This window comes from Xenopus tropicalis, chromosome 5 (assembly GCF_000004195.4).
Source record: "Xenopus tropicalis strain Nigerian chromosome 5, UCB_Xtro_10.0, whole genome shotgun sequence".
NCBI lineage: Eukaryota > Metazoa > Chordata > Amphibia > Anura > Pipidae > Xenopus > Xenopus tropicalis.
Window position 1 is genome coordinate 112,001,476 of NC_030681.2, and position 24,249 is coordinate 112,025,724.

The 24,249-nt window shown below is 39.4% G+C and overlaps 1 protein-coding gene across 6 annotated transcripts in view; it reads left to right on the forward strand.

Moving 5' to 3' along the window:
* The window catches only part of phc3 (polyhomeotic homolog 3), a 50,586-nt gene extending 31,748 nt beyond the window's left edge, over positions 1 to 18,838 (forward strand). The window contains exons 12-15 of one of the 6 annotated variants that reach the window (XM_031902334.1): positions 3,553 to 3,670; positions 14,034 to 14,178; positions 14,263 to 14,488; positions 15,338 to 18,838. In XM_031902334.1, coding sequence (XP_031758194.1) covers positions 3,553 to 3,670; positions 14,034 to 14,178; positions 14,263 to 14,488; positions 15,338 to 15,492 — 644 coding nt within the window. In that variant the 3' untranslated portion in view covers positions 15,493 to 18,838. Of the gene's footprint in view, positions 1 to 3,552; positions 3,671 to 14,033; positions 14,179 to 14,259; positions 14,489 to 15,337 lie in introns of those variants that run through there. The other 5 variants (XM_031902335.1, XM_004914423.4, XM_002931568.5 and 2 more) reach the window with 5 other exon arrangements.
* Positions 18,839 to 24,249: the final 5,411 nt, after the last annotated feature.

Sequence of the window (24,249 nt, forward strand, 5' to 3'; positions counted from 1 at the left end):
AGATATAAAATTATTGTGCAGACTGGAAGCCATTAACATCCCATAAGGGTCATGGCAAACAGTGTGTTTTTTCGCCTGTACTAAATCTCCTTCAGTGCAGGTAGCACTGGAGTTTTTTCTGTGAAGTGTTGCTCAGCGCTGCCAGGTAAATGGAATTGCTTTAGGAACACAGCACTGTCTGTGTAAGCAGAGCACTATACAGTACTATATAAGCAGTACTTTAATAATATAGAATGGTCTCAGTAGGAGCATACACGTAACAGTGATATGGTAAAAAAAAATCCAATGCAAAACAGAGACCAGTGCCACACACCCTTTGGCTCTCCAAAATTCAAACGCCCGGTGCACACTGCTGGAGGGATCGGCACCCTCCCGAAAACCTATGTAGCAACAAAAAGCAAATGGCACTCAAAGGGCTGCAAAAAAGGGACAAGCCCTTTAAAAACCTTTATTGCGGAGGTGCAACGTTTCGGGGCAAATTGACCCCTTTTTCAAGTATTCAATTCTTGGATTGGATTATACAGGTCCTTCTCAAAAAATTAGCATATTGTGATAAAGTTCATTATTTTCTGTAATGTACTGATAAACATTAGACTTTCATATATTTTAGATTCATTACACACAACTGAAGTAGTTCAAGCCTTTTATTGTTTTAATATTGATGATTGTGGCATACAGCTCATGAAAACCCAAAATTCCTATCTCAAAAAATTAACATATCATGAAAAGGTTCTCTAAACGAGCTATTAACCTAATCATCTGAATCGACTAATTAACTCTAAACACCTGCAAAAGATTCCTGAGGCTTTTAAAAACTCCCAGCCTGGTTCATTACTCAAAATCGCAATCATGGGTAAGACTGCCGACCTGACTGCCTCAAGCAAGAGGTTAAGATACAGAAAGAAATTTCTGAATGAATAGGCTGTTCCCAGGGTGCTGTATCAAGGCACCTCAGTGGGAAGTCTGTGGGAAGGAAAAGGGCCCTGAGGAAGATTGTGGAGAAGGACCGATTCCAGACCTTGGGGGACCTGCGGAAGCAGTGGACTGAGTCTGGAGTAGAAACATCCAGAGCCACCGTGTACAGGCGTGTGCAGGAAATGGGCTACAGGTGCCACATTCCCCAGGTCAAGCCACTTTTGAACCAGAAACAGCGGCAGAAGCGCCTGACCTGGGCTACAGAGAAGCAGCACTGGACTGTTGCTCAGTGGTCCAAATTACTTTTTTCGGATGAAAGCAAATTTTGCATGTCATTCGGAAATCAAGGTGCCAGAGTCTGGAGGAAGACTGGGGAGAGGGAAATGCCAAAATGCCTGAAGTCCAGTGTCAAGTACCCACAGTCAGTGATGGTCTGGGGTGCCATGTCAGCTGCTGGTGTTGGTCCACTGTGTTTTATCAAGGGCAGGGTCAATGCAGCTAGCTATCAGGAGATTTTGGAGCACTTCATGCTTCCATCTGCTGAAAAGCTTTATGGAGATGAAGATTTCATTTTTCAGCACGACCTGGCATCTGCTCACAGTGCCAAAACCACTGGTAAATGGTTTACTGCCCATGGTATTACTGTGCTCAATTGGCCTGCCAACTCTCCTGACCTGAACCCCATAGAGAATCTGTGGGATATTGTGAAGAGGAAGTTGAGAGACACAAGACCCAACACTCTGGATGAGCTTAAGGCCGCTATTGAAGCATCCTGGGCCTCCATAACACCTCAGCAGTGCCACAGGCTGATTGCCTCCATGCCACGCCACATTGAAGCAGTCATTTCTGCAAAAGGATTCCCGACCAAGTATTGAGTGCATAACTGAACATAATTATTTGAAGGTTGATTTTTTTTGTATTCAAAACACTTTTCTTTTATTGGTCGGATGAAATAAGCTAATTTTTTGAGATAGGAATATTGGGTTTTCATGAGCTGTATGCCACAATCATCAATATTAAAACAATAAAAGGCTTGAACTACTTCTGTTGTGTGTAATGAATCTAAAATATATGAAAGTCTAATGTTTATCAGTACATTACAGAAAATAATGAACGTTATCACTATATGCTTATTTTTTGAGAAGGACCTGTATTTTGTGAATATATAATCCCTCAGGCACCAAAATTATTTAAGATCTGCAGGGCAATTCTCATTGTTACCTAAATAATAATACGTACAGCTCTGAGGAACAACAGAGCTACCAGTTATCCTGGTGTGGGAGAAAGAAAAATGGCTCTGGAAAAATGCTGATAAAACAGCAGACAACAGCGCTCACATTTATTTAAATACAAAAGGAAACACATATTACTAATAAATTGATAATTAAAGGTCAGTTTTAATTCACAGCAAATAATTTAATGTATCTCTCTCTCTCTCTCTCTCTCCAAATATCAGTTTCTATATACATAAAAAAGCATATACATAAAAAAGCATATTATGTGACATATATGTGACATTCATACGTCTCAAATATAAAGAGCAGCATTAAAAACCATATTGGTTGTAAAACTGTGTAGAAGAAAAGGATCCAGGCCAGGAATCTTGTCTAAACCCACAGACCCTGTTTGGGGCACAGAGAAGATAACTGACACAAGGTTTTTTTTTTTGTTTTTGTTTTTTTTTCACTCTACATGTTTCACTGGTGCAAGTTTTTTTTTTTAAGATATTGTGAAAGTCTGCAATAGTAACAATATCTGAGATTAAAACTAATAATACAATTACATGTAATGCTGTCTATGCTATGTCTTATCTGCACAAAAAAAGCCTTACCTAGTGTAATGCCATATAAAACAAAACAACTACTACATTTTAATCGTTAAAGATGTAGTTCACCAATTTAGTATGTTATAGAATGTCTTATTCTTAACATTATTTCAATTGGTCTTTCTTTATGAAGCTGCAATTTATTATTGTTTCTTACTAGATTACATATCTTTTAAACCACTGTTCGGTAAATTGGTCCCTAGCAACCAGATATCTGCTGAAGTTACAAACTGAAGAGCTGCTGAACAAAAACCTAAATAGTTAAAAAAAAAAAAAAAAAAAATTAAACAAGTGAGTGTAAAAAAGTGAGGACCAGTTGCAAACTGTCTCAGTATATCACTATCTACATCATATTAAAAGTTAATGTAAAAGTTTACTACCCCTTTAATAGCCATGATATACCCAATGTATAACTTAATTGATCTTTTTAGGTAATCACAACAGCCACAAGTCTCCTAATACAGCCAATGTCATATTCAGCATCAGAAAATTAAGAACATAATAGTGTAATTTTTTTTTAAATATTAAGAACAACATCTACTCACAAAAATACATAATGTTTGAAGTTAGGGGAAGAAACCAGAGTTTTAGCAGGATACCCTGGATACAGACTCTTTTAAGGTAGCACCCAGGCTGTAAATTCACACTTATAGACTGGGACACACAGTGAGGCTTATCTGCTTTTGCCCTGTCTGCATTTTTTATATGGCAATGGAATATGAACAGTAAATAAAATGGTTCAGTGAATATTTTATGCCATTATTTGGAAAGAAGAAATGACAACTGCATACTCAAAGTGTTATTTTTTTCAGCAGACTGTATGGACGAGCTAGAATGTGAACTTTTGGCCTGTGAATTTTGTGGGAAGACAGGGTATCCCAACAAGTTCCGACAGTCAGAAAGGTTCTGCTCTTTGTCATGTGCAAAAAGGTAACAAGATTTGAAAATAAAAGCACATGTGTGAGATGAATATTATTTCTATAATGCTGATGTATATTATTGTTATAATGCATTTAATTGTGTGATTTCTCTGGTTTTTAGCCCTAATTGCACTTGCATTCAAATTAAAAGCTATTTGTTAAAAGGGGAATTTGGCTGAATATGGTATTCAGTGAAGACAAACACAAATTTAGCAGATAGCAGCATGTTTTGGTGCAAGTGACATCTGAATGCATTGCTTCACTTTCCCCTAGCTGCCTAAGCTCAGCATTGAGCCATTACTCACTGGGTATTAAATTGCTCATACAGAGGCATACATTAGTGCATTTATATGCAAATAATGGACATTTGGAGCCTTAGCATGACAAGAATAACTTTTCTGTATGCAAGAATGGAAGTAAAGACTTTAAGCCAGGCTATTTGAGCTCAGTAGGACTGGGTTACCAGGGCCCACCAGAGAACCTCACATGACGACAGATAGCACACAAAGGGCCATACGCAGTGTGGCCACCTTTTTAATATTCCAATCATTCAGGAAGATGGGCTGAACAATAGCTGAAGGACAGGGTTGGAGTCTGGTACAGGAGCTGGGTTCCATGGGGGTGGGTGGAATGGTTGTAGAGGCTGCTGCAGCCAGGACTTGGGATCACAGGCAGTGGCAGGAGGCACGGGTCCTTACCAGGCCCCCTCTGTGCAAAGGCCCGCTCCCATTTTTTTATGTCACAGTGATCTACACAGGACAGATGCGTGATTTTTTCACAACAAAAGAAAGGATCATCTCACTTTAACTATTATCTTCTCATCACTGGTGTAGCTGATGACTGATTTTATTGTACAGTGCTTTGCATTTGTAGAAATGCAGATATGGGATCCAATATTTGGAGTCATATGTATTTATCAGTTAACTTGTAAGTGCCTCAATCTGACATCTTTTTGGCCTGCAAACAGCACACCAGTGCTTGGTCACTGACAGATTTCTCTGCTCTAACTGGCTCATTCCAAGGCGAGTCATTTATTTGCAATGCACTATTGACATACAACACTAATGACCAATATGTTTCTCAAAAACCTGTTTGTGAAAAGAATACTTAGTCAGTTGCTTGTTCTTTGCATATCAAGGACCAGTTAAAAGCTTGCCAGCACGCCCTTGTATTTCCTATAGATGTGCACCCAGGCTTGGTGCTGAAAGGATTGGCACCCTTCTATAAAAAAAAACATTCTTTATGGTAGCCTGCCCAAACCACTAATACTTTTTAAAAAAGGAGAGGGGGTAGAAGTAGGTGCAATTATTTCCTTTTTCTGTTTCCTTCCCCTTATATTGAACAAAGTGTAAGCATATATTGTAGTGCTTGCAAGAATTCATATTGCTGGCTGAAAGGTGTACTCCCTCTAGCCAATACTTGCACAGCTGTACCAGTACTTGAACGTTAAAGGCAAAAGCAGTAGTGTGATGTTTGTAGTTTTGACAGAAGATGTTTCCACTACAAGGCCACAAAAGAGGAAAGAAACACAGAGTAGTAGATTATGGGGGATATTGGTAGAATAGAAATTAAGAAAAACAGGCAAAAGAAGACAAATGAAGTGGGATCAGAGAGGGTTACAGAGAATAGGAGAGCAGAATTGAATGGGAGATATGGAAAATGAGATAAAATCAATGGTACTTGATACATAGGCAGAAGCATGGCTACTTGTGGAGTGAGAAGCCCTAAAAGAACCCTTATAATAAGACACCGAAGTGCAGGAGTGAAAGCAGTCCCATCAAGAGCATTTTGGGGGAAAAAAACGCTCCTTCTCTTGAAGTTAATGGGAGCCGTGGGAGGTAATTATGGGGGAGGTTTTACACTAGCACAGAATTTGCTAAATCTGACATCTTTATGTTAGTTCATGCAGGCCAACTTTAGCCCCCCCCCCAAAAAAAAAAAAGAAATCACCTTTCACCCATTACACAGCATTTATACCCCAATTTATAGCCCAACTAATTAATTATTAAAAATCAATTGACAATTAGTCAAATATGACTAATATACTGTTATGGAATTTGTTATCCAGAAACCCGTTATCCAAAAGCTCCAAATTATGGGTAGTCCATAGACTTTATTTTAATCAGCGTCAGTCTGGGCCGATCCCCCCCCCAGGGCGCTTCCGCATATCTTACTTGATCCCAGCTAAGATTTAATTGATCCTTATTGGAGGCAAAACAATCCTTTTGGGGTTTAATACATTTTTGAGTATGGAGATCCAAATTATGTAAAGATCCCTTATCTGGAAAACTCCAGGTCCTGAGCATTTTGGGTAACAGGTCTCATACCTGTAGTTGTAAGAGTAAATCTACATCCCTGGCAACATAGCCCTACATTGAGGAAAACCACCACAAGGGAAACAGAACCAAAAGGGAAACAAATTGCATAGATAATCATACAAGCTGTACTCTATAAGTAGGGGAAGGGAAAACTGTACTTTTTCTCTGATAAAAAGAAATTCATTCATCAAATCATTTTTATAAGAAACATGACACATTAAGTTCATTATTTAAACCACAAAGGTGCTTTGTTTGTAATAGCCAAATCGAATAGCATTCCCCCTTTAGAAATATAATTTTCCTATTTTCCACCCTCTCCAGTATTTCCCATCTTAAAGGGATTGTTCCTTTATATTACCTTTTAGTATGATGTAGACCGTGATATTCTGAGACAGTTTGTAATTGGTCTCCATTTCTTATGTTTTTATGGTTTTTCAGTTATTTAGATTTTTGTTCAGCAGCTCTCTGGTTTGGTATTTTAGCAAATATCTGGATGCTAGAGTCTTATTTTCCCTAGCAACCAGACAATGGTTTGAATAAAGGACTACATAGGTAAATAAGTGATGAAAGAAGCAAGAAAATTGGAGCCTCATATAGCCATAGTTTGTGTTTGCTGGGGTCCTACTGGAAAGAGCTATGAGAGGAAGGCAAATAACTCAAAAACTATAAAGAATAAATAGTGTTAACTTTTAGTATGTTATAGAACTGTTATTTACCTAAAAGTGAACCACCCCTTTAATTGGGATATTCAGTCTTACAAATTCATAGAAAAAGCGGTTTCTTTTTGATTTTCCTCAGAACTTTGTGATTATGGTAGATTGTGGGGACTTGATAACTGCAAATAGATGATTTATGTTAATTCAGGCAAACCTTATGCTTCTGCTGGTCTGGCCTTCATAGGCCAGGTGACATAGCCATGTAATGCAATAAAGTACCTTACAATCCCAAGTATAAACATAGGATTTTTAGAACCCTGTAGTGGTTTCGGCATGGATAAGCAACACTAGATTTTTTCTTAAGTTAACCTGGCCTTCCCTAGATATATCAGGTTTAGGTTTACTGAGATCTCCCAATCTTCTCCCTTTCTTGTACAAGAACATAGGATCTCCCAGTCCCACCAAACAACTTGTTTTACTGATTTAGAACTGGTGTCAAAATGGTGGTAAAGAGGGGTGCGTGGTCTGCATGCTGGACGGGTAGGACACACCTGCATTAAGCTCCAGCCGGGAGCCTTCATTATCCTGCCTTCACAGCAACTAAAATACCGGACACGGTACTGCACCACTCGGGGGGATACCCCAGCACAGCACCCAGCCACAATGGGCAAAAATAGGCAGACGTCCAAACCCTCTGCTGTGACTCCTACTACAGACCAGCGCAACAAAGATGACGCCGCAACACCCTCATGCCATGTGGGCCCCGCAGATAGTGCCGCAACAGTAACACAGGGGAGACAGCAGCAAAAAAACTTGAAAGCTTTGTTCAGCACCCTTCTCCACCCTAGCAACCGTGAGGTATGTCTCCCCCACCAGAAGCTACACCTGCAATAGAGAAACTGCCTCACCCCTAGCTGCCCCAGGACAGCCCTCCCCCTCAGCAGAACCAACGCTGGCAGAAATGCTGCGTATAATCATGAACAACCACTCCATGCTGATAACCATGCTGATGAGATACACACTGACTTTGCTATACTAAAACATGATCTGCAAAAAATAAGGGGAGGCAGAAAGGAGAATAGGGGATCTTGAAGACCTGACTTCCCCCATACCAGGCTGTATAGATTCAGTATCCAAACAACTAAATATACTGGAGGCTAAAGCAGATGATTTAGAAAACCGTATCGGACCGAACAACATACGCATACTTGGAATGCCTGAAAGATCGCAAGGCAACGATGCAGATGCATTTCTGGAAAAATGGCTTCAAACTAAATTTGGGGAGCAAACTATTGCTGAAGTTAAATGTCTGCTGTGACAACGGCAAATTCTGTACACAATGCTATTCCCCTCCAGACTTAGAGTTGTTGACAACGGGAAGACCCAATTCTTTGAATCTCCAGAGATGGTGATCTCATGGATTGAGGGCCCCCCACCTCACCAATAGACGCATTGGGGACCTGAATACCTCTCTGGACTGATCTCTACAGACCCTGGAGACAGAACCTGAAACCGGTTCCAGTTGGTTCCCTAGCAACAGAGGAGCCCACCTCCAATCGCAGACCTTCAACACACAGACTGTCCCAGACACGGACAGGAAACCTGCACGCAGTTTTGTTGGGGCTTTTGTGGGTAGGGAGGGAACACGTGAGGGAGTTGGGATAATTTAATTGTTTATTGCAAGTTTAATATGACAATGCATTTTAGCTATATTAATGGGTGTGCTCAAACCCCAAAGGGAACCATTACTATGTACAAGTGTTAAGGTGATGTTCTGGAACGTGCGGGGGGTGGGTTCAGCTATCAAACTCTGGCTAGTTTTTTTTATTTTATTACAGAAGAGAAACCTCACATTGTAATACTATTGAAGACCCATCTGGAAGGTAAAATCCTTGTGTTGAAAAAACCCTGGATAAGTAATTCATATCACATACAGTTGTTGGAAGATATTTCCCACCTCCATTCAAGGCTGGACTGCTGTATGAGATAATGGGAAAAGTCCTAGGTTACCCCCAGCACAACTTGTGGTGATGGGTGACTTTAACCAGAACCAGAGCTAGACCAATTACGACCCTCCAGAGCTCCCAAGCAAAACTTTTCCAGCTGGGTCTCCATTTATGGCCTAATTGACCTATGGCAAACCCATTAGCTAGAGTTTCAAGATTTCACAGCCCTTTCCTATAAAAAGGGAGGCCTGCCAGGGCTGCCCACTTCTCTCTCCCTCACCATGGTACCCCTGGCATGTTGGGTGAGATCAGATAATGAGGGTGGGGACTAAAACTAGGGGGCAATACAGAGGTAATCTCTGCTGATGATACCCATCTCTACCTGGCGAATCCCAACAAAGAGCTCAGAGCGGCTTTATAACCAACATTAACACTCATACGGCTCACTCCGGCCTTAAGATAAACTGGAGCAAACTCAGGGTTTAACCTGGTCCGATACCTTCAAATATCTGTGGATCTGGATCCATATAGACCTTAAGAAATTTGTGAACCTGAACCTTGCACCAGCTCTTAAACTCACTGAATCCTAAATCAAGGTATGGGCACCCTTACCTCTCTCCCTCTATGGTAGAATAAATCTTTTTAAAATGGTCCTATTTCCAAAACTGACATACTTTTTTAGGAAATCCCCCCTAATAAATAACAAAAACGTATTTAGAATTCTCAGCAGCCAAAAATAACATTATTCTGGAATAACCCTCAACCAAGAGTTGCTCTAGCCACTCTCCAACTCCCAGTGAGACAAGGTGGACTGGCTGAACCAAATTTATTTTTGTACTCTTTGGCAGCCCAATTAATAGTTGCGTGGTGCTGGGTCTCCCCCTCTCCACAAAACGCCTCCACAATCCTAGAAGCACAAGTAATTGGCTCCCTTGAGGAGCTCAAGAGCTTATGTCCACAACATTAAGAGCATGGCAAATAGCACTCAACCTTTTTCCTAGACCCCGCCCCCCTCCCCTGCTGCTCCAAATATTCCTCTCTCTCTTCCGTAATACAAAATTAAAGCACTTTAGCACTGTCCCGGATCCACAGTCTTGGGCCAACTGTAGCATCAAGTATATCAATGTAATATATGCGGAGGGCAAACTTATGCAGTTCCAAGACCTCAAAGGAAAATACTCACTGCCCAACAGAATGTTATTTAGATGTCTACAACTGAGGCACACAGCTAGCTATTAATTTCAGTCCCAAACAGTAGACACCACCCCCAGGAGACTAGAAGTCTATGCCCACACACCAGAACTCCAAAAGCCCTTATCACTATTCTATAGCTATCTAGTCTCTGCTGGACCATCTCCAGTTGTCAAAGCTCTCACTAAGTGGCAAAAGGATACACCCACATTAGACTCTGAAACATGGGAATATGTCCTAGGCTCTTGCTTTGAAGGCATGATATGCAACAGAGATAAAGTACTCCAGTACAAATACTTGCATAGACTATACCTCACCCCCACAAAGGCTACATGTAATAAACCCAGATATTCCACAAGCCTGACCGAAATGCTCTGCCCCAAAGGCAGACTACTTCCACATGGTCTGGACCTGTCCAGTGATACACAACTTCTGGAGGCAAGTACTCCAGACTATCCAAAGCAAGATATCTCTCTTAATACCCCTAAACTCTACAATAACCCTTTTGAACCAAGTAGAAGAGGTAACTCCTGGTAGGGCACAATGCACCTCTTTTCTATGTAAAGTATCCCCCCTTCCCTTCCATGGTTTCATATCAAAGCTTGTAATAAAAGTATATGCCATCTCTTTTATGCCCCATAGGGGATCCCGCATCTAAATAAACTAAGCTCAACTTACCACCCCGCACTATTAGACCTTTAGAAATTAATATGCTGTAAACATGTTTCAGTGCATAATGTCATGTTTATTGTTTATTCAGTTTTTGTATAAAACCAAACATGAGAAATTTGTACAACCATGATGATTACTCTGTTTACATATATGTTCAATATATGCACTTTTCTCAATAAACAGAATTGTTAAAAAATAAAATGGTGGTAAGGAGCATTTTTTGTATTGTATTTGTGGAACTTTTTTTTTTTTTTATACTTCTTCCCCGATATTTACATTAAGTCAATCATATCATAACCCCTTTCAACAAATGGTTGTGCCATTTTAATGATTCCTGGTCAGATAGAGCTTATGTTCAGGTAATATAATAATATGGTCAGTAGGCTATTAGGTAAAGGTAAGTGAAAGCCATGTGCCCTTAATCAGTTGGTTCTGCCTCTTGATTTGTTAAGTGTGGTAACACCAGAAAATGCAGTTCTGTGGGTGGGACTGCAACATAAATATAATTGTAGAGTGTTCTTTATTCAGATACCCTAAACATGTGTGAAATTCAATCACTGTGTCAGATGAAACAAATGGAAAATGTTTTATCCACATAGCACATTTATGCATAGATGAATGGACTGTAATATTAATAGAGAAGTGATAAGTACTCTCTAAAAATCAGCAGGTTCCATGTTAGCACCCATCACACAGCTTTGCAGTTGGCGATGATACTTATATTATAAATATTTTTTGGTACATAAACCATTTCTAAAAGTACACGCTAAAGTTAACTTTATAATTAGGGAGATTACCATAGGACAAATATATGCATATACATCTAATTCCCTCATTATAAGGTACAGAATTGAAAATGTCCTTAACATCGAGAGCAAAAGACCATAGTAACAATTCGCCAGACAGGGGTTCTATCCTATCTAGCCTGTTTAAAATGTAGCAGTGTCAGTCAAAGATTTGCTTTGAGGAAGAACATATTAATAGAAATGGCTAATGGCTGCCAAAGAAACCCAATATTAGATACTATAGGCCTTCCTGGCAAGCAGAAGAAATCACCAGCACTCCTGGCCTCTCCAAGGATGGGAAACCTGGTGCACAGCCAGAGGGAATGGCACCCCTTAATAATCCAGGAAATTTGAGAAAACCGCCAGCACAACTGGTCTTCAAGCAGCGGGATTAACTCTGCATCTTTATTTCAAATTAGCGACGCCCGCCCCCGAAATGTCTCTAATTTGAAATAAAGAAGACCATTTGTGCCGTATGTATTCTTAAATTTCCTTCCTGGTTAGCAACAGAGTATTTTATCATTCTTAAAAACATAAATACAGGTATAAGATTCTCAGGATATGTGGGATTTTCATAATAGTAACTGGTATAGTTCTTCTAATATCATAATATATTTATTTTATTCTTACTGCAGGGTCACTATCAAGTTCTTTTATAATGTGTAGCGTTACCAAGTTGCCATTCTGGTTCCCTATCATGGTCCACTTTATTCACAATTACTATCAACCACTAATCTGTATGTTTGACAAAATGGCGTGCCCACAAAATGTTGCAGCAGGCTAGTTAAACTAGTGCAGATTGTTACTGCATTCACTTGGCCTGCTCTGCTGCTGTACCTTGCAAAATGTGTGTCATAGCTTAAAGAACTGACTGCAAATGTAGAATCAATGTTACTGGCACTAGAGCCTTTTCTAGGTAAGTGCAATAGATTCTAAGTTGTATGGCACTAAAAGGGTTACACGGTCTATAATCATAACTGTGCTTGTAAAATTTCAGTCCATCAAGTTTATCCTAAACAAAAAGTTGAAGTAAAAGCTTTATCATACCTGAGTAAAGAGCTAGACATTTTCTCTGTTTAAGATGGCAGCTGCCATTTTAGCTTGGTCTTCATAACTGCTGCAGTTTTAGCTGTTCTAGCTCAGATTACACATTCCTAAGGCTGGGGGGAGTGAGTTTTATGAATTGTTATGGGAGGGGGGAGCGGGAGAGAGGAGAGAACTGCGCAGACTATGGCTCTGGGAATGAAGGATTTTTTTGAGAGGAAGTCAGATACCAAAGAACATGTTTACAAAAAAAGAAGACAAGAAATCCTGTTTGTTTTGATAGAGGACAGTTCAGCTTTCTGTGAGTGCTTATGGCTGTATTTACATAGACCTTTCTGATAAAGCTTACTTAGTTTTTACCTTTCCTTCTCCTTTAATGTAAGCATTTTGACATTTTATGTTAGAAAAGTTAAAAATAGAATGACCTTAGTTTCTGGATTAAAAAATAACAAATTTAATGGATCATTATTGTATTGTAAATATGAAGGTCAGCCTGAGGTAAGAGCCCTGTGTAGGGGTCTGGATACTCATGTATAAAAGCAATAAAAAAAAGTCTTAAAAGGAGACTGACACATTAACTTTTAGTATTTTGCAGACATTGATATTCTGGTCTTCATTTTTTTTTTTTTTTTTTATTATTATTCAGTTATTTAGCTTTTTATTTAGCTTCTCTCCGATTTGGTATGTCAGCAGCTATCTGGTTAATAAGACCCTAGAAACCAGGCAATGGTGTAATTAAGATACTGGAAAATGAATAGGAGAAGGACTAAGTAGGAACATAAGCAATACAAAGTGACAATAAAATTGTACTTAGCACAGAAAGCCATTGTTATCTGCCGAAAAAATTTGGAAGACAGATTTGTGAGAATTATCTATGGAAAACACCTGTAATAGTATTTGGGAAACGTGCATCAAGGAATAAACCATTTCCTGTTATTCCTATTAGCAGGTTCTGTTGTACTCCAAGTACAGGAAGAAAGATAATCATACTCCGTTCTGAGCTTTCCCGTGAAGCTTTATTATTGTCAGTTTGTCTCCAGGGAGTGATTTCCCTTGATTGCTACAGAGCTTGCTCTTTCTCCAGTGCAGCTTCCCTGTTGGTATAGCAAGTTTTCCAACTAAGCCTCTGACATTATATGGCATGTATCTATTTTTTTTTCACTGTAACTCCAATACTAATAATGGGCAATGCCTCCTGGTATGGTATCCATTTATGTGAAACCAGCTTGATGTTATGCAGATGGGAAAATAGAGTGAAAGTTATCAGTGTTAAATTCCTCATTGCTAAAGTGATGCAAGATAAATGGATGTTTGCATTAGAACTTATCTTTGTGCCAGGCACTAGAAAGTACGTTGTGAGGGTTCATATCTATATTCATGTGGTTGTTTGTATTCATGTTTATAGCAATAGGCAGCATTAATAATGCAGCCCACACCAGAAAGATTCCCAGAATTTTGCCATCCATGCAATGTCCTGCTTGGGGAGAAATGAATGTGCTAGCACCTCTATTGATTGAACCTTGCCAGTGCAATTCCCAGTATGGTCCAAGCAGTTACTGCTAAAGTCGAAGTGGGGGTGATTTCAAGTGTTTTGCTGACTGTGGCCCGAGTTGGCAAAACTTAGGAATCTACCTGTGCGCCATTGCCCTTATACGGATGGGCAGCATGATGCATGTGTATGTAGAGAGCATTAGTTGTTTGTTGTATTGTCCTGCAGCGATTTAACCAGGGGACCACTAGTTATTATTTTATTATTTTTAGGTACAATGCAAACAGCACAAAGCAGCTTGGACTCTTCAAAGCCAATAAAACAAGCAGATGGAGCCGAAAGGTTGACGGAAGTATTGGACAGCGTGGAAGACCCTCTAGCTCTGCAGGGTCAGTCCGAGAACACTACCTTAGACAGGTCTGTACCAGACAGGCTTTTGCCTTATACTTCTTACTATGTGTACTTATCTCTTACAATATATTGTGTTTATAATTATAGCAGTTGCCAACTGCTTATTCGTATACAAGTGAAGCTTTAGAGAATTCCCAGGAAGATTCCACTCGTGTTACTATGACTACACGTTTACGTCGTCAGAGTGAAAGAGAGAGGGAAGAGAGGCAGCGCCGCCAAATGAGAAAACCCCCCTGCCAGCGATCACCTGACACACAGACAGAGCCATCCCTATGGACTGTTGAAGATGTTTGGGCTTTTATACATGCTTTACCAGGTACCTCTCAGCCTTTCTCTCTCCTTTGTTTTCCAATCTAATTCTTCATTTACATAAAATTGATTATATTTTTATAGTTGCAGTAGCCTATTAGCCTTTAACATTAATTTTCCTTTATAATATATTTTCACTGAGATGTAGAGCTGCAGAGGAGACACACACATAATCTAAATTTAGGCCAGGAAAATCAAAACAAGTTGCCAAGGTCAGAAGACCCCACCTAGTTGTAAACAATAGTTAACAACAATGGGCAACATTTCCCAGGTGGAAAGGCTATCATACTTAGCTACAAAAAAAAATCACAATACCTAGAACCATTGGAATGTCATTCGTGTAAATGCTTATTTATGGCAATAACATAATTGCTGTATATATCACCACTCCTCAGAATTATTTTACTGGAAAAGTATGTGAGCCTGAATATTTTGACTGATAGCTTTGTCTGAATTTAGTAGCCGAAAGGATAAGTCAAACTGCAATGTGGCCCTGCAATGCTCTGGGCTCCAGAAACTAATCTTAGGGAGTTGATGTTATAGGCCTGACAATTAATCAAGGCCAATGTAGAATGTTCTAGTTTCTGTGTTAATAGTGTATATCTAATGTATATTTTGAGTCATTCTATAAGTTCAGGTAACTAACATCAGATCAAGTGTTGTGAGTCAGTAGAAAAGAAAATGGTGATGTGGTGGCCTTGACATAGTGCACAGGCCCTAAACATTAGTTCTCTTTGAAAAGCAGAGATAATAAGGGTTCATTTTCATTGAATTCAATGTTACTGTTATTACCCAGTCCTAAGACTTAGATGTTTGTCTATGCTACCTTTTGCTGACTTCAAGATTTGTATTGTAGGCTGTCATGACATTGCGGACGAATTCAGGACCCAGGAAATTGATGGGCAGGCTCTTCTCTTACTAAAGGAAGACCATCTCATGGGTACCATGAATATTAAGTTAGGACCAGCCCTGAAGATCTGTGCTTGGATTAACTCCCTGAAGGTGTCCTAATGTGTAAGATGTGTAAGAACTGACCTGATAATGCTAATAATGTAAAATAGCAACATATTCAAGTAAGAATAGTTATATAAAGTTGATAGTGTTTAGCATTATCACATATTTTGGCAAGTTGTGCAGGAATGGGCATTTTCAGCCCCAAAAACATCTGCATTGTTTTAAAGGGATACTGTCATCAAAATAAGCTAAGCAGTTGTGCAAACTGTGTTCTGTTCCTAAATTAAGTTTAGTAGATGTATGCTTGTGTGAAGAAGTGTAATTCCTTGTGATTGTGCCTGTCTCTACTTTCTTACTGTAGCAGTGCAGCCATGTTTTGCTTTAGGACACAGATTACAGAAAGGTTTCAACCTGGGTACAAATGCCTTATTGCAAGTTCATTAATCAACATTGTGCTTGTGTAATATACGCCACTGTAGCTCGCATAGGCCTTAAAAGAATTAAATTAGTGGCAAAGATACAAGAGAAGTTTGAAAAGTAGGAAAAACATCCATAAATCTGGTACAGGTACAGGATCTGGTACAGGATCTATTATTTGGAATGCTTGGGGCCAGAGATTTTCTGGATAAGAGGGTTTTCTGTAATTTAGATCACCATACCTTAAGTGCAAAAATATTTAAACATTATATAAAAATCTAATAGGATTGTTTTGCCATCAATATGGGTTTATGCAGCTTAGTTACCATAAAGTACAAGGTACTGTATTATTATTATTACAGAGAAAAATGTTTCTGTACTTTTCAGATAAGAGATGCCATACCTGAATAGGGCACCTAGAAGGGGTTATATAAAACAAACTTGTGCTTTGCAAGGGTAGAAATAATGTAAAACTGTCATCCTTTTCATTACAGAGATGTGTTTTCCTGCCTTCCATCCAAATTTGGACATTATTTGCCAGGATTGTGCATTCCAGTAAGACCTTCCCCTAAAGTGTCAGCATATTTCAGCACTTATACAAATTCCGCAGAGTTTTAAGATAGCAACAATCAGTTATAGCAAGAACTTAAGTGCAAGCCACCTGCTATACATGTAAATACTGCCATAGACCCTGAATGAACGTGATTGTAATACAGGCAGTTTCACACATTTGGTTTGATTTCGTGCACAAAACAATCACAGATTTATCCAGATTAAAAAAATAGCCACTCCAAAAGGACAGGGGTCCATGGTCCCTGAGCTCCTCTCTCCTAATGCATTCCTCTTTGCCTTTCTTTACATGCAGCAGTCACCTTATATGAAACATTGAAAGGTTATTAAAGACTCAAACTGAATTGAGTCAAATGCTTATACATTCATCCTAGGGCTGTAATGTGTGACCAAATGTACTCCAGTCCATTAAAACATAACATTGAATCCTCCATATCCCATATTTTAAGGAACCCCAAAAAATAACAGACCTGAATTATGAGCTTTAGCCCCTCAGCATGGGGTTGGAAAAAATAAATCAGCCAGCCCTTTTGGCTAGCCAAATACCACTCCAAATCTCTCTAATTATAGGTAAAAGCTTTCTTGTGCTGTGCATGTATTTATTTCCTATTGCAGTGATACATTAATCTATCATGGCTGTGTATATAGATTTATTGCTTGTGTGTTTGTTCATGTATAACTGAACCATAACATGCATTTTTTGCTCCTTCTGTTTATACAAAGGGGAACGATAGGCAGACACTTTCCACACAGTAGTAGTTCATCAACTGCTTAACTAAGTAACACCTGGACTATACTGTGCCTCTGTCAAGGTTTCTCCTTCGAGTTGATCCTTATCGTAGGTATAAGGTACATAAATAAACAATGCATCTACTAGCATATAAACATTCAGAAAAGCTTTTTTTTATGTGGTTTAAAAAATATACAGTTTTAAGACTCAACAGATGGATTTACTGGGTAGAAAACTGTGCATGCTCAGTGTTTTTTTCTGTTGGTAGATTAGATACTGACCTTTAATGAACCACTTTTAGTTTATACAAATACAGGGTTGTCCAGCTGGAAGCTGTGGGTCAGATAATTTCATCACATTAATATTCCCTGTTGGACAGCACTGTAGTAAGCAGTAAGTCATTAAATGTATCAAACTCAAGTTAAGGTGGACATACATCCTATTTGACAAGGTTGCCAAAGGTGCAGATCTTTCTCCCAATATCGGGCCAATTTCATCATTTGACCCTAGGGCCAAATGATCAAATTGCAACTGGTATAGGAGCCATTGGAGTGAGGCCACATCAATAAGCTGATATGGTCCCTAATCCTACAAGTCAAACCTGCATGGTTGACACCATGACAATGTTTGGCCAGGTATAGGTCGGGTAGGCCCATCTGGGGTCGTTATACACAAGCAGATAAGCTGCCGAATCAGTCTGAAGGACTCAAATCGTCAGCTTAAATCTGCCCCTGTATGGCCACCTTGTTTTTTAGTGACAGTTTTCCTTTATTGTGAAATATTTTAGGAAGTCTCCCCAAACCACTGCACTTTACAGGCTGTAGTTGACCCCTTGATAACTGTTATTGTATTCTAAGCAGTGGCATGTTGGGGAATATCTGTATCTAAATTTTAATAAAGGGTGGGTGCCACGAGTATTTAAAAGGGAAAGTGCCAGAAAATGGTGCTGCTGTAGTAACAGAATAAATAACACCGTTGTAAATATCATACATAAAAATCTTATATTTTCAGTGGTTATGGAAGGGCATTATGTTTGGGTATGAATTAACTCCACCACAAAAGGTTTTAGGATATAATAAATGGAGTAGTATATTGTAATCTAATGTACTCTGGCCTCGGCCTTGTATTACTGTGTTGCTCTGAATGGAGCAAAGAAGATTTTTTTTTTTTTTAAAAAAAGGTAAAAAGGTTTTTCCCATGCACATTGTATTTAAACAAGGTGCAAAGTGATCATTGTTAGATCTGTTAGCCCCCTTGTTATGTAGAATATTGAACTCTATACTAATGGAACCCAGGGTGTAGTTTATAGTAGAAATAACCACACACTATTGGTCCTTGTGGGTGCTTAAACCATTTACTAAGGCACTTGGTAACAGTTTAATAAATGGGTTAAGCATCCACAATAACTATTGGTGTGTGCAGCTCTTATTTCTACTACACGTTGACACTAGGGCGTTCCCAGGGGTCCAGAAAGTAGCATCACCTAACATTTAGAATGGAACCCCCAATACTGATTAACATTCTTCTCATAAAGTGTTACAGTCCTTTCAGTTTCTTGATAGAGGTTTCATAAATAAGTACAGTGACCATAGCACTGACCTGGTGATGATTTGCTCTGTTACATGTTTGGCAAGAGGGTCAATTGAGACCTTATTAAAGCTCTGCTTAATAAAACTTTACAGTCATTGTTGTCTTTATCTTGCTCTGCTGTGCAAGCCTAAGCCGGTAATACCCAGGAAGGAAAGATGGCTGTGCAACTCTGTTAGCTGTTTCCCCGGCCTAGTGTAGTCTTTTCCTTAAAGGAGCACCAGCACAGGAAAAAATTATCAATTCAAAATGGATCTATAAACCACACTATGTGACAAAGTATCATCTTGGAGAGGGCAACCCCACTTTTTCCTTGGTTACAGTCCTAAATGCTGCTCTCTGCCACAAAAATAAAGTATGTAGTACAAAACTTATTACTGAGGTTTGTGAGCAGGGTAAGACACTTTTCAGGCATCAGATACATATGTAAATGTGTGATATTTGCAGTAAATGTTAAGGACACTGTGCTTAATATAAGTACACTGACATCATTACAGACTGGCTTTCAAAACAGGCATGAAGGCAGCATTGTCTAGTCACTCGTAATAGAACAGACATCATTCCATTAGACTTATTGGTAGCAAGTAGGGCAATGTGGGGGGAAAGAATGACTTTAGTTTAGGGTCTAGGATGCCAGTCTTTTTCTTGGCATTATAACATTACTGCTATGAGTAATTGAATCATTTTTAGTTTTTGCATTTTCATTCCCCTAAAGAAAGCCTAAAGCCAGGCTCATTGCAAAAAATAAATAAATAAATAAAGTTTAAATCAGGGATTCGTAATCTGTGCGTTGGGATGCAGTGAACCATTTGAAAAAGGGCTTTGTCCGAAACATGTAGTGGAACGCACTAATAAACACTAATTTGCAGCAGAGTCCTGCATTGTCAGGTGTCCTCCATTATCTTATACCCTTACAATATGATGTCTAGTAGCAGTATTAGGCATTTCCATTTGCATTGTGGCACACAGGGCATTTTGTCCATCAGTGGCAGTTTAAATGTCCCTTTACCATTCATGAGAATATAACATGAGTTAATCAGTAAATGCTTCCTGTGAATTGCTATGGGTTTCTTGCCTGGCAGCAAATTTTACACCTTTTATTACATTACCCCCTTGTCTGTTTGTGAGCTGAAAGCCCTGGAACACTAACAGGTTGCGCAGGTTGTCTCCATCTCTCTCTCTGCACTCACTTCCTCTTTTCACAATTGGAAAAAAAAGAATTTCAAAACCAGAGAGAAGGAAACATTTAAACCCAGTTGCCCAGTGGCCAAAGTGGTTCTGAATTAGTAATACAGCAAAGGGTGGCCAAAGCCCCCAAGTCATGCCTTTCTCTTGGTGGGGTCACTCATAATGCATAAATCCATATTTTATATGAAAATATTAGCTGACTACTTGAGGTGGTAGCAAATCACATATAAACTGACATTTTCAATCATAGTGTTATGAGTTGCATGGACTGGTGAAGTCGGGGTGGGGCACTTGTGTACTTCTATGCCCAAAGAGACACATTATATCAGGCCTGGAAACTTAAAGGGGACATGTCACCCTAAGAAATGATTCAAAATACTTTTCTATAGTTTGTCAAGCAAAATAAACTTTACTTACACTAAATTATATGAATCATGTTCCCTTCAGTCATGGAATTACACAATCACAGCAAGCAGATATGCACCCTTTATGTGAGCACTGTTATTAAAGGAGAAGGAAAGGCTAGTAAAGAGTTCATCTCAAGCTACAGGCATACCTTCAGTTCTCTCAATAGTGCCCTTAAGTCTCCCCATATTTCTCCCGTTCAGATGATCAGAAGCCTCATAGGAAAAATAAATGCTGAGCTCTGTAAAGAAAGTTCCCATAATGCCTTGCTCCTGCACCAAGACCTTAGGGGCATATTTATTATGCTGTATAAAAAACGGCGAGAAGCTTCGTCATGTAAAATCGGCGTAATTGTTTTACGCGTCTTTTCTTCCACCGGAACTTATGGAAAATAATGGCGTAATATCCGGCGTTCAGATGGCGATCTTTTCTATTATTTTACACAGCTTTTTACTCCGTTTTTTTCGGCAAATTAGTTTTACACAGCATAATAAATACGCCCCATAGTGTACATGCGCAGTGTGTTAGACTATGAGGAAGCTTCTTACTGATTGGCGCAGATCACACATTCCTAAGGGGGGGGAGCAGGAGAGGAGAGAGCTGCATGTTTTAGGAAAACAAAGAGACAACAAATCCTGTTTGCAGTGCAGCGTTTCTGTGAGTGCTTATGGCTGTATTTACATAGACCTTTCTGATAAAGCTTACTTAGTTTTTACCTTTCCTTCTCATTTAAGACAAGCTTTGCATCATGCCAAAATGGTGTATATATACCAGAATGGGGGACCTTATGTCTGTTCCTATGCACAGGCTACACAATTATAGACCATAAGGAGGGAAGGGGGAATGTGAAGAGTGCAGTAATATCTAGGAAGTGTAAAAACAAAGTATGGCAGGTGTTATTTGACTGACAGCTGAGATTTTTAAATACCTTTATAACAAGTATGGATTGTTTATTAAAAAATAATAATAATAATCTTATGTGTAGGTGGCAGGGTCCCCTTTATGCCCCCACTACTCCCAAGCACCTTCAAAGGCTTTAGTTGGTAGCAGTAAGTAATCTTGAGAAGTGGTCAGCTAAATACGCTTTAGAGCCTATTTTTTTATGTAGTCCTCAGGGGCCACTTAACCAGCAAGGATATACCTACTTGAAATATGACATTATGCAAAACAACCGTTAACCTGACAGCCACCTGTCGCACCGGTATTTCTTCGAGACTGCTCTTTATGCCAGTGCTTTTCATGTCTTTGTTTCAGGCCCCCGTTTCATAGAGACAAAGGCAAACAAACACTTAAAAATAGAATCATTAGGGCTGATTCACTAAAGTGCGTTAAAACGAGCACTATTTATAGAATGCGTTAAAAATGTTATCACGTCTAATTTTTTGCGTCTTAACGCACAATTCACTAAAAGACTATTTTCATGTGGTATTTGACGCAACGCATGATAATTAAAGCAGCACGCTACTTGTTGCGCGCACTAATTGACGCACGTGTGCTACTTATCGTGCGCACACCATATTAGCCATACACAGCATTACGTTCGTAAAACTACTTTTTTTTTTGGAAAATGACCATTTCCCTGCAAACTGGAGGCTGCATCACTCTAGGGCCAACACAGACTTGAATGAATCCCACTGCTAAGTCCATATTGTGTTGCCAAAAGCTCATGAACTGTACTTTTCTATAATTACCGCCTGCCCCAAGTAGGTGTTAATTTTCGCACAGACTAATGCAATATTTAGCGCGTCTAAGTGTTTGTGAATCATGCGTTAGTATTATTTCTGTGCGCTAATTAATGCAATGCGGTAAAATTAATGCATGCGACTTAGCGCATGCGATAATACTTTAGCGAATTGCACGTTTTTTCGTGTCTATTTTAACACAAAAAAGCATGTGATAAACGTTATCGCACTTTAGTGAATCAACCCTATTGTGTCTTAAACTTAGCACCGTGTTGACAATATATTCTAATTCAAATATATATTAGTATTCCTTTTTTATTTTAAAAATGTAAACAATTACATATTTTCTTCTGCAGCTGTTTAGTTTGGAGCTTTAAAGAGGTTGTTCACCTTTAACTTTTAATATGATGTAGACATTAATATTCTAAAGCAGTGCTGTCCAACTGGAGGCCCGCGACTCCCCTCTGTGTGGCCCCCCCACCTGTCTGGCTGCTTTGATGGCTTACCTTTGAGTAAGCTTTAAATGGTATCAGTACTGAGATTAACTGGCCCCCTGCATGGTTCTCACCTCAGATTCAGGCTGTAATCCCTCTGTGTTGTTTAAACATGTAATCCCCTGTGTTGTTCACACCTTTTAATCCTTGCATTGTTCACCCCCTGCAGCGTTCACACCTCAGGCTCAGACTGTAATCACCCTCATTGTTCACACCTCAGACATTGTAGGTACTGCCTGGACTATGCTGCCTGTGTGTATGGCACACACAGGGAGCATAGGGTAAACAGATTATGGCACATAGGCAGCATAGGGCAGGGAGGGTATGGCAGACACAGGCAGCATAGGGCAGGGAGGGTATGGCACACACAGGCAGCACGGCATTTAGAGTATGGCACACACAGGCAGCATAGGGCAGGTAAAGTATAGCACACCCAGGCAGGGTAGGGCAGGCAGAGTATGGCACACACAGGAAGGGTAGGGCAGACAGAGTGCTGCCTGTGTGTGCCTTACTCTGCCTGCCCTATGCTGCCTGTGGGAGGTGAACATGGCAGGGGTTTGTTCTGGGAGTTTGTTAGCACTTGGAAATTGCCATTAAATGGTCCCTAAGGTGTGTAATTATGTGCTGGGGGTTGCTGTGCTATCCACAGGGGAGAAGGAGGCATATGGATTTAAGGGTATATCTTAATATGACATAATATAATTCTTTTAAATATGAATGACGGTAGATATTCCCGTAGTAAGGACCAAGCATTTGGGTTTTTTGCTGCACTACCACCATTGTGATAAAATAGGTGTGGTTTGAAGTGGGTGTGGTTTAAAAAAGGGGAGTGGTCAAAAGTGGCTTCCATTAGCGGCCCTCCACCATGTATGCGAGAGAAATTCCGTCCCTTGGCACCGCAGAAGTTGGACAGCACTGTTCTAAAGAAATTTGCAATTGATTTTTATTCTAGTTTTTCAGTTATTTAGCTTTTAGTTTCAGTTTGGAAATTCAGTAGCTATCTTGTTGCTAGGGCCGTGTTTACCATAGCAACCAGGCAATGGGTTAAATAAAAGACTGAAATGTGAATAGGAGAGAGCCTGACTAGTGAGAAGTTAAAAAAAAAAAAAAAAAAAAAGTAACAATATTAATAAATTTGTAAGCCCAGAGAGCAATAGTTTTTGGCTGTCAGGGTCAGTGACCCCCATTTGAAAGCTGGAAAATTTAGAAGTGGAAGGCAAATAATTTTAAAACTATAAAAAAATAATGAAAACCAATTGCGAAGTTGCTAGGAATAAGGCATTCTATAACATACTAAAAGTTACCATAAAGGTGAACCATCCCTTTAATTGCTATCTGGTTGCTAGAGTCCCAGTTACCCTAGCAATTTGGAAAGTCAGAATGGAAGCCTTACAGAGACCCTGGAAACTGAAAAGAGACACAAAAGGGAGGCAAATAACTCAAGACAGATTAAAAAAAATAAGAAATAAATGTAAACCAATTTTCAAGTTTTCTTTACAATATTGTATCTATTAAATAAGATGGGTGCGTTAATATTGCATCATTTTGTATGTGTGTTACTGTACTACAAACAATACATGAGCTATTATCAGCAGAGGGAAGTGCTTTCCACTTTTGCATGGTTTCGTAAAACGTCATTTCATACCTCCTTTAGTCACAGTATAGAAACTTCATTTACAGTGTCAGTGTACAAGCCTCAGTATCACTTGCAATAACAATAGGTGTAAAAAGACTCGTTGGC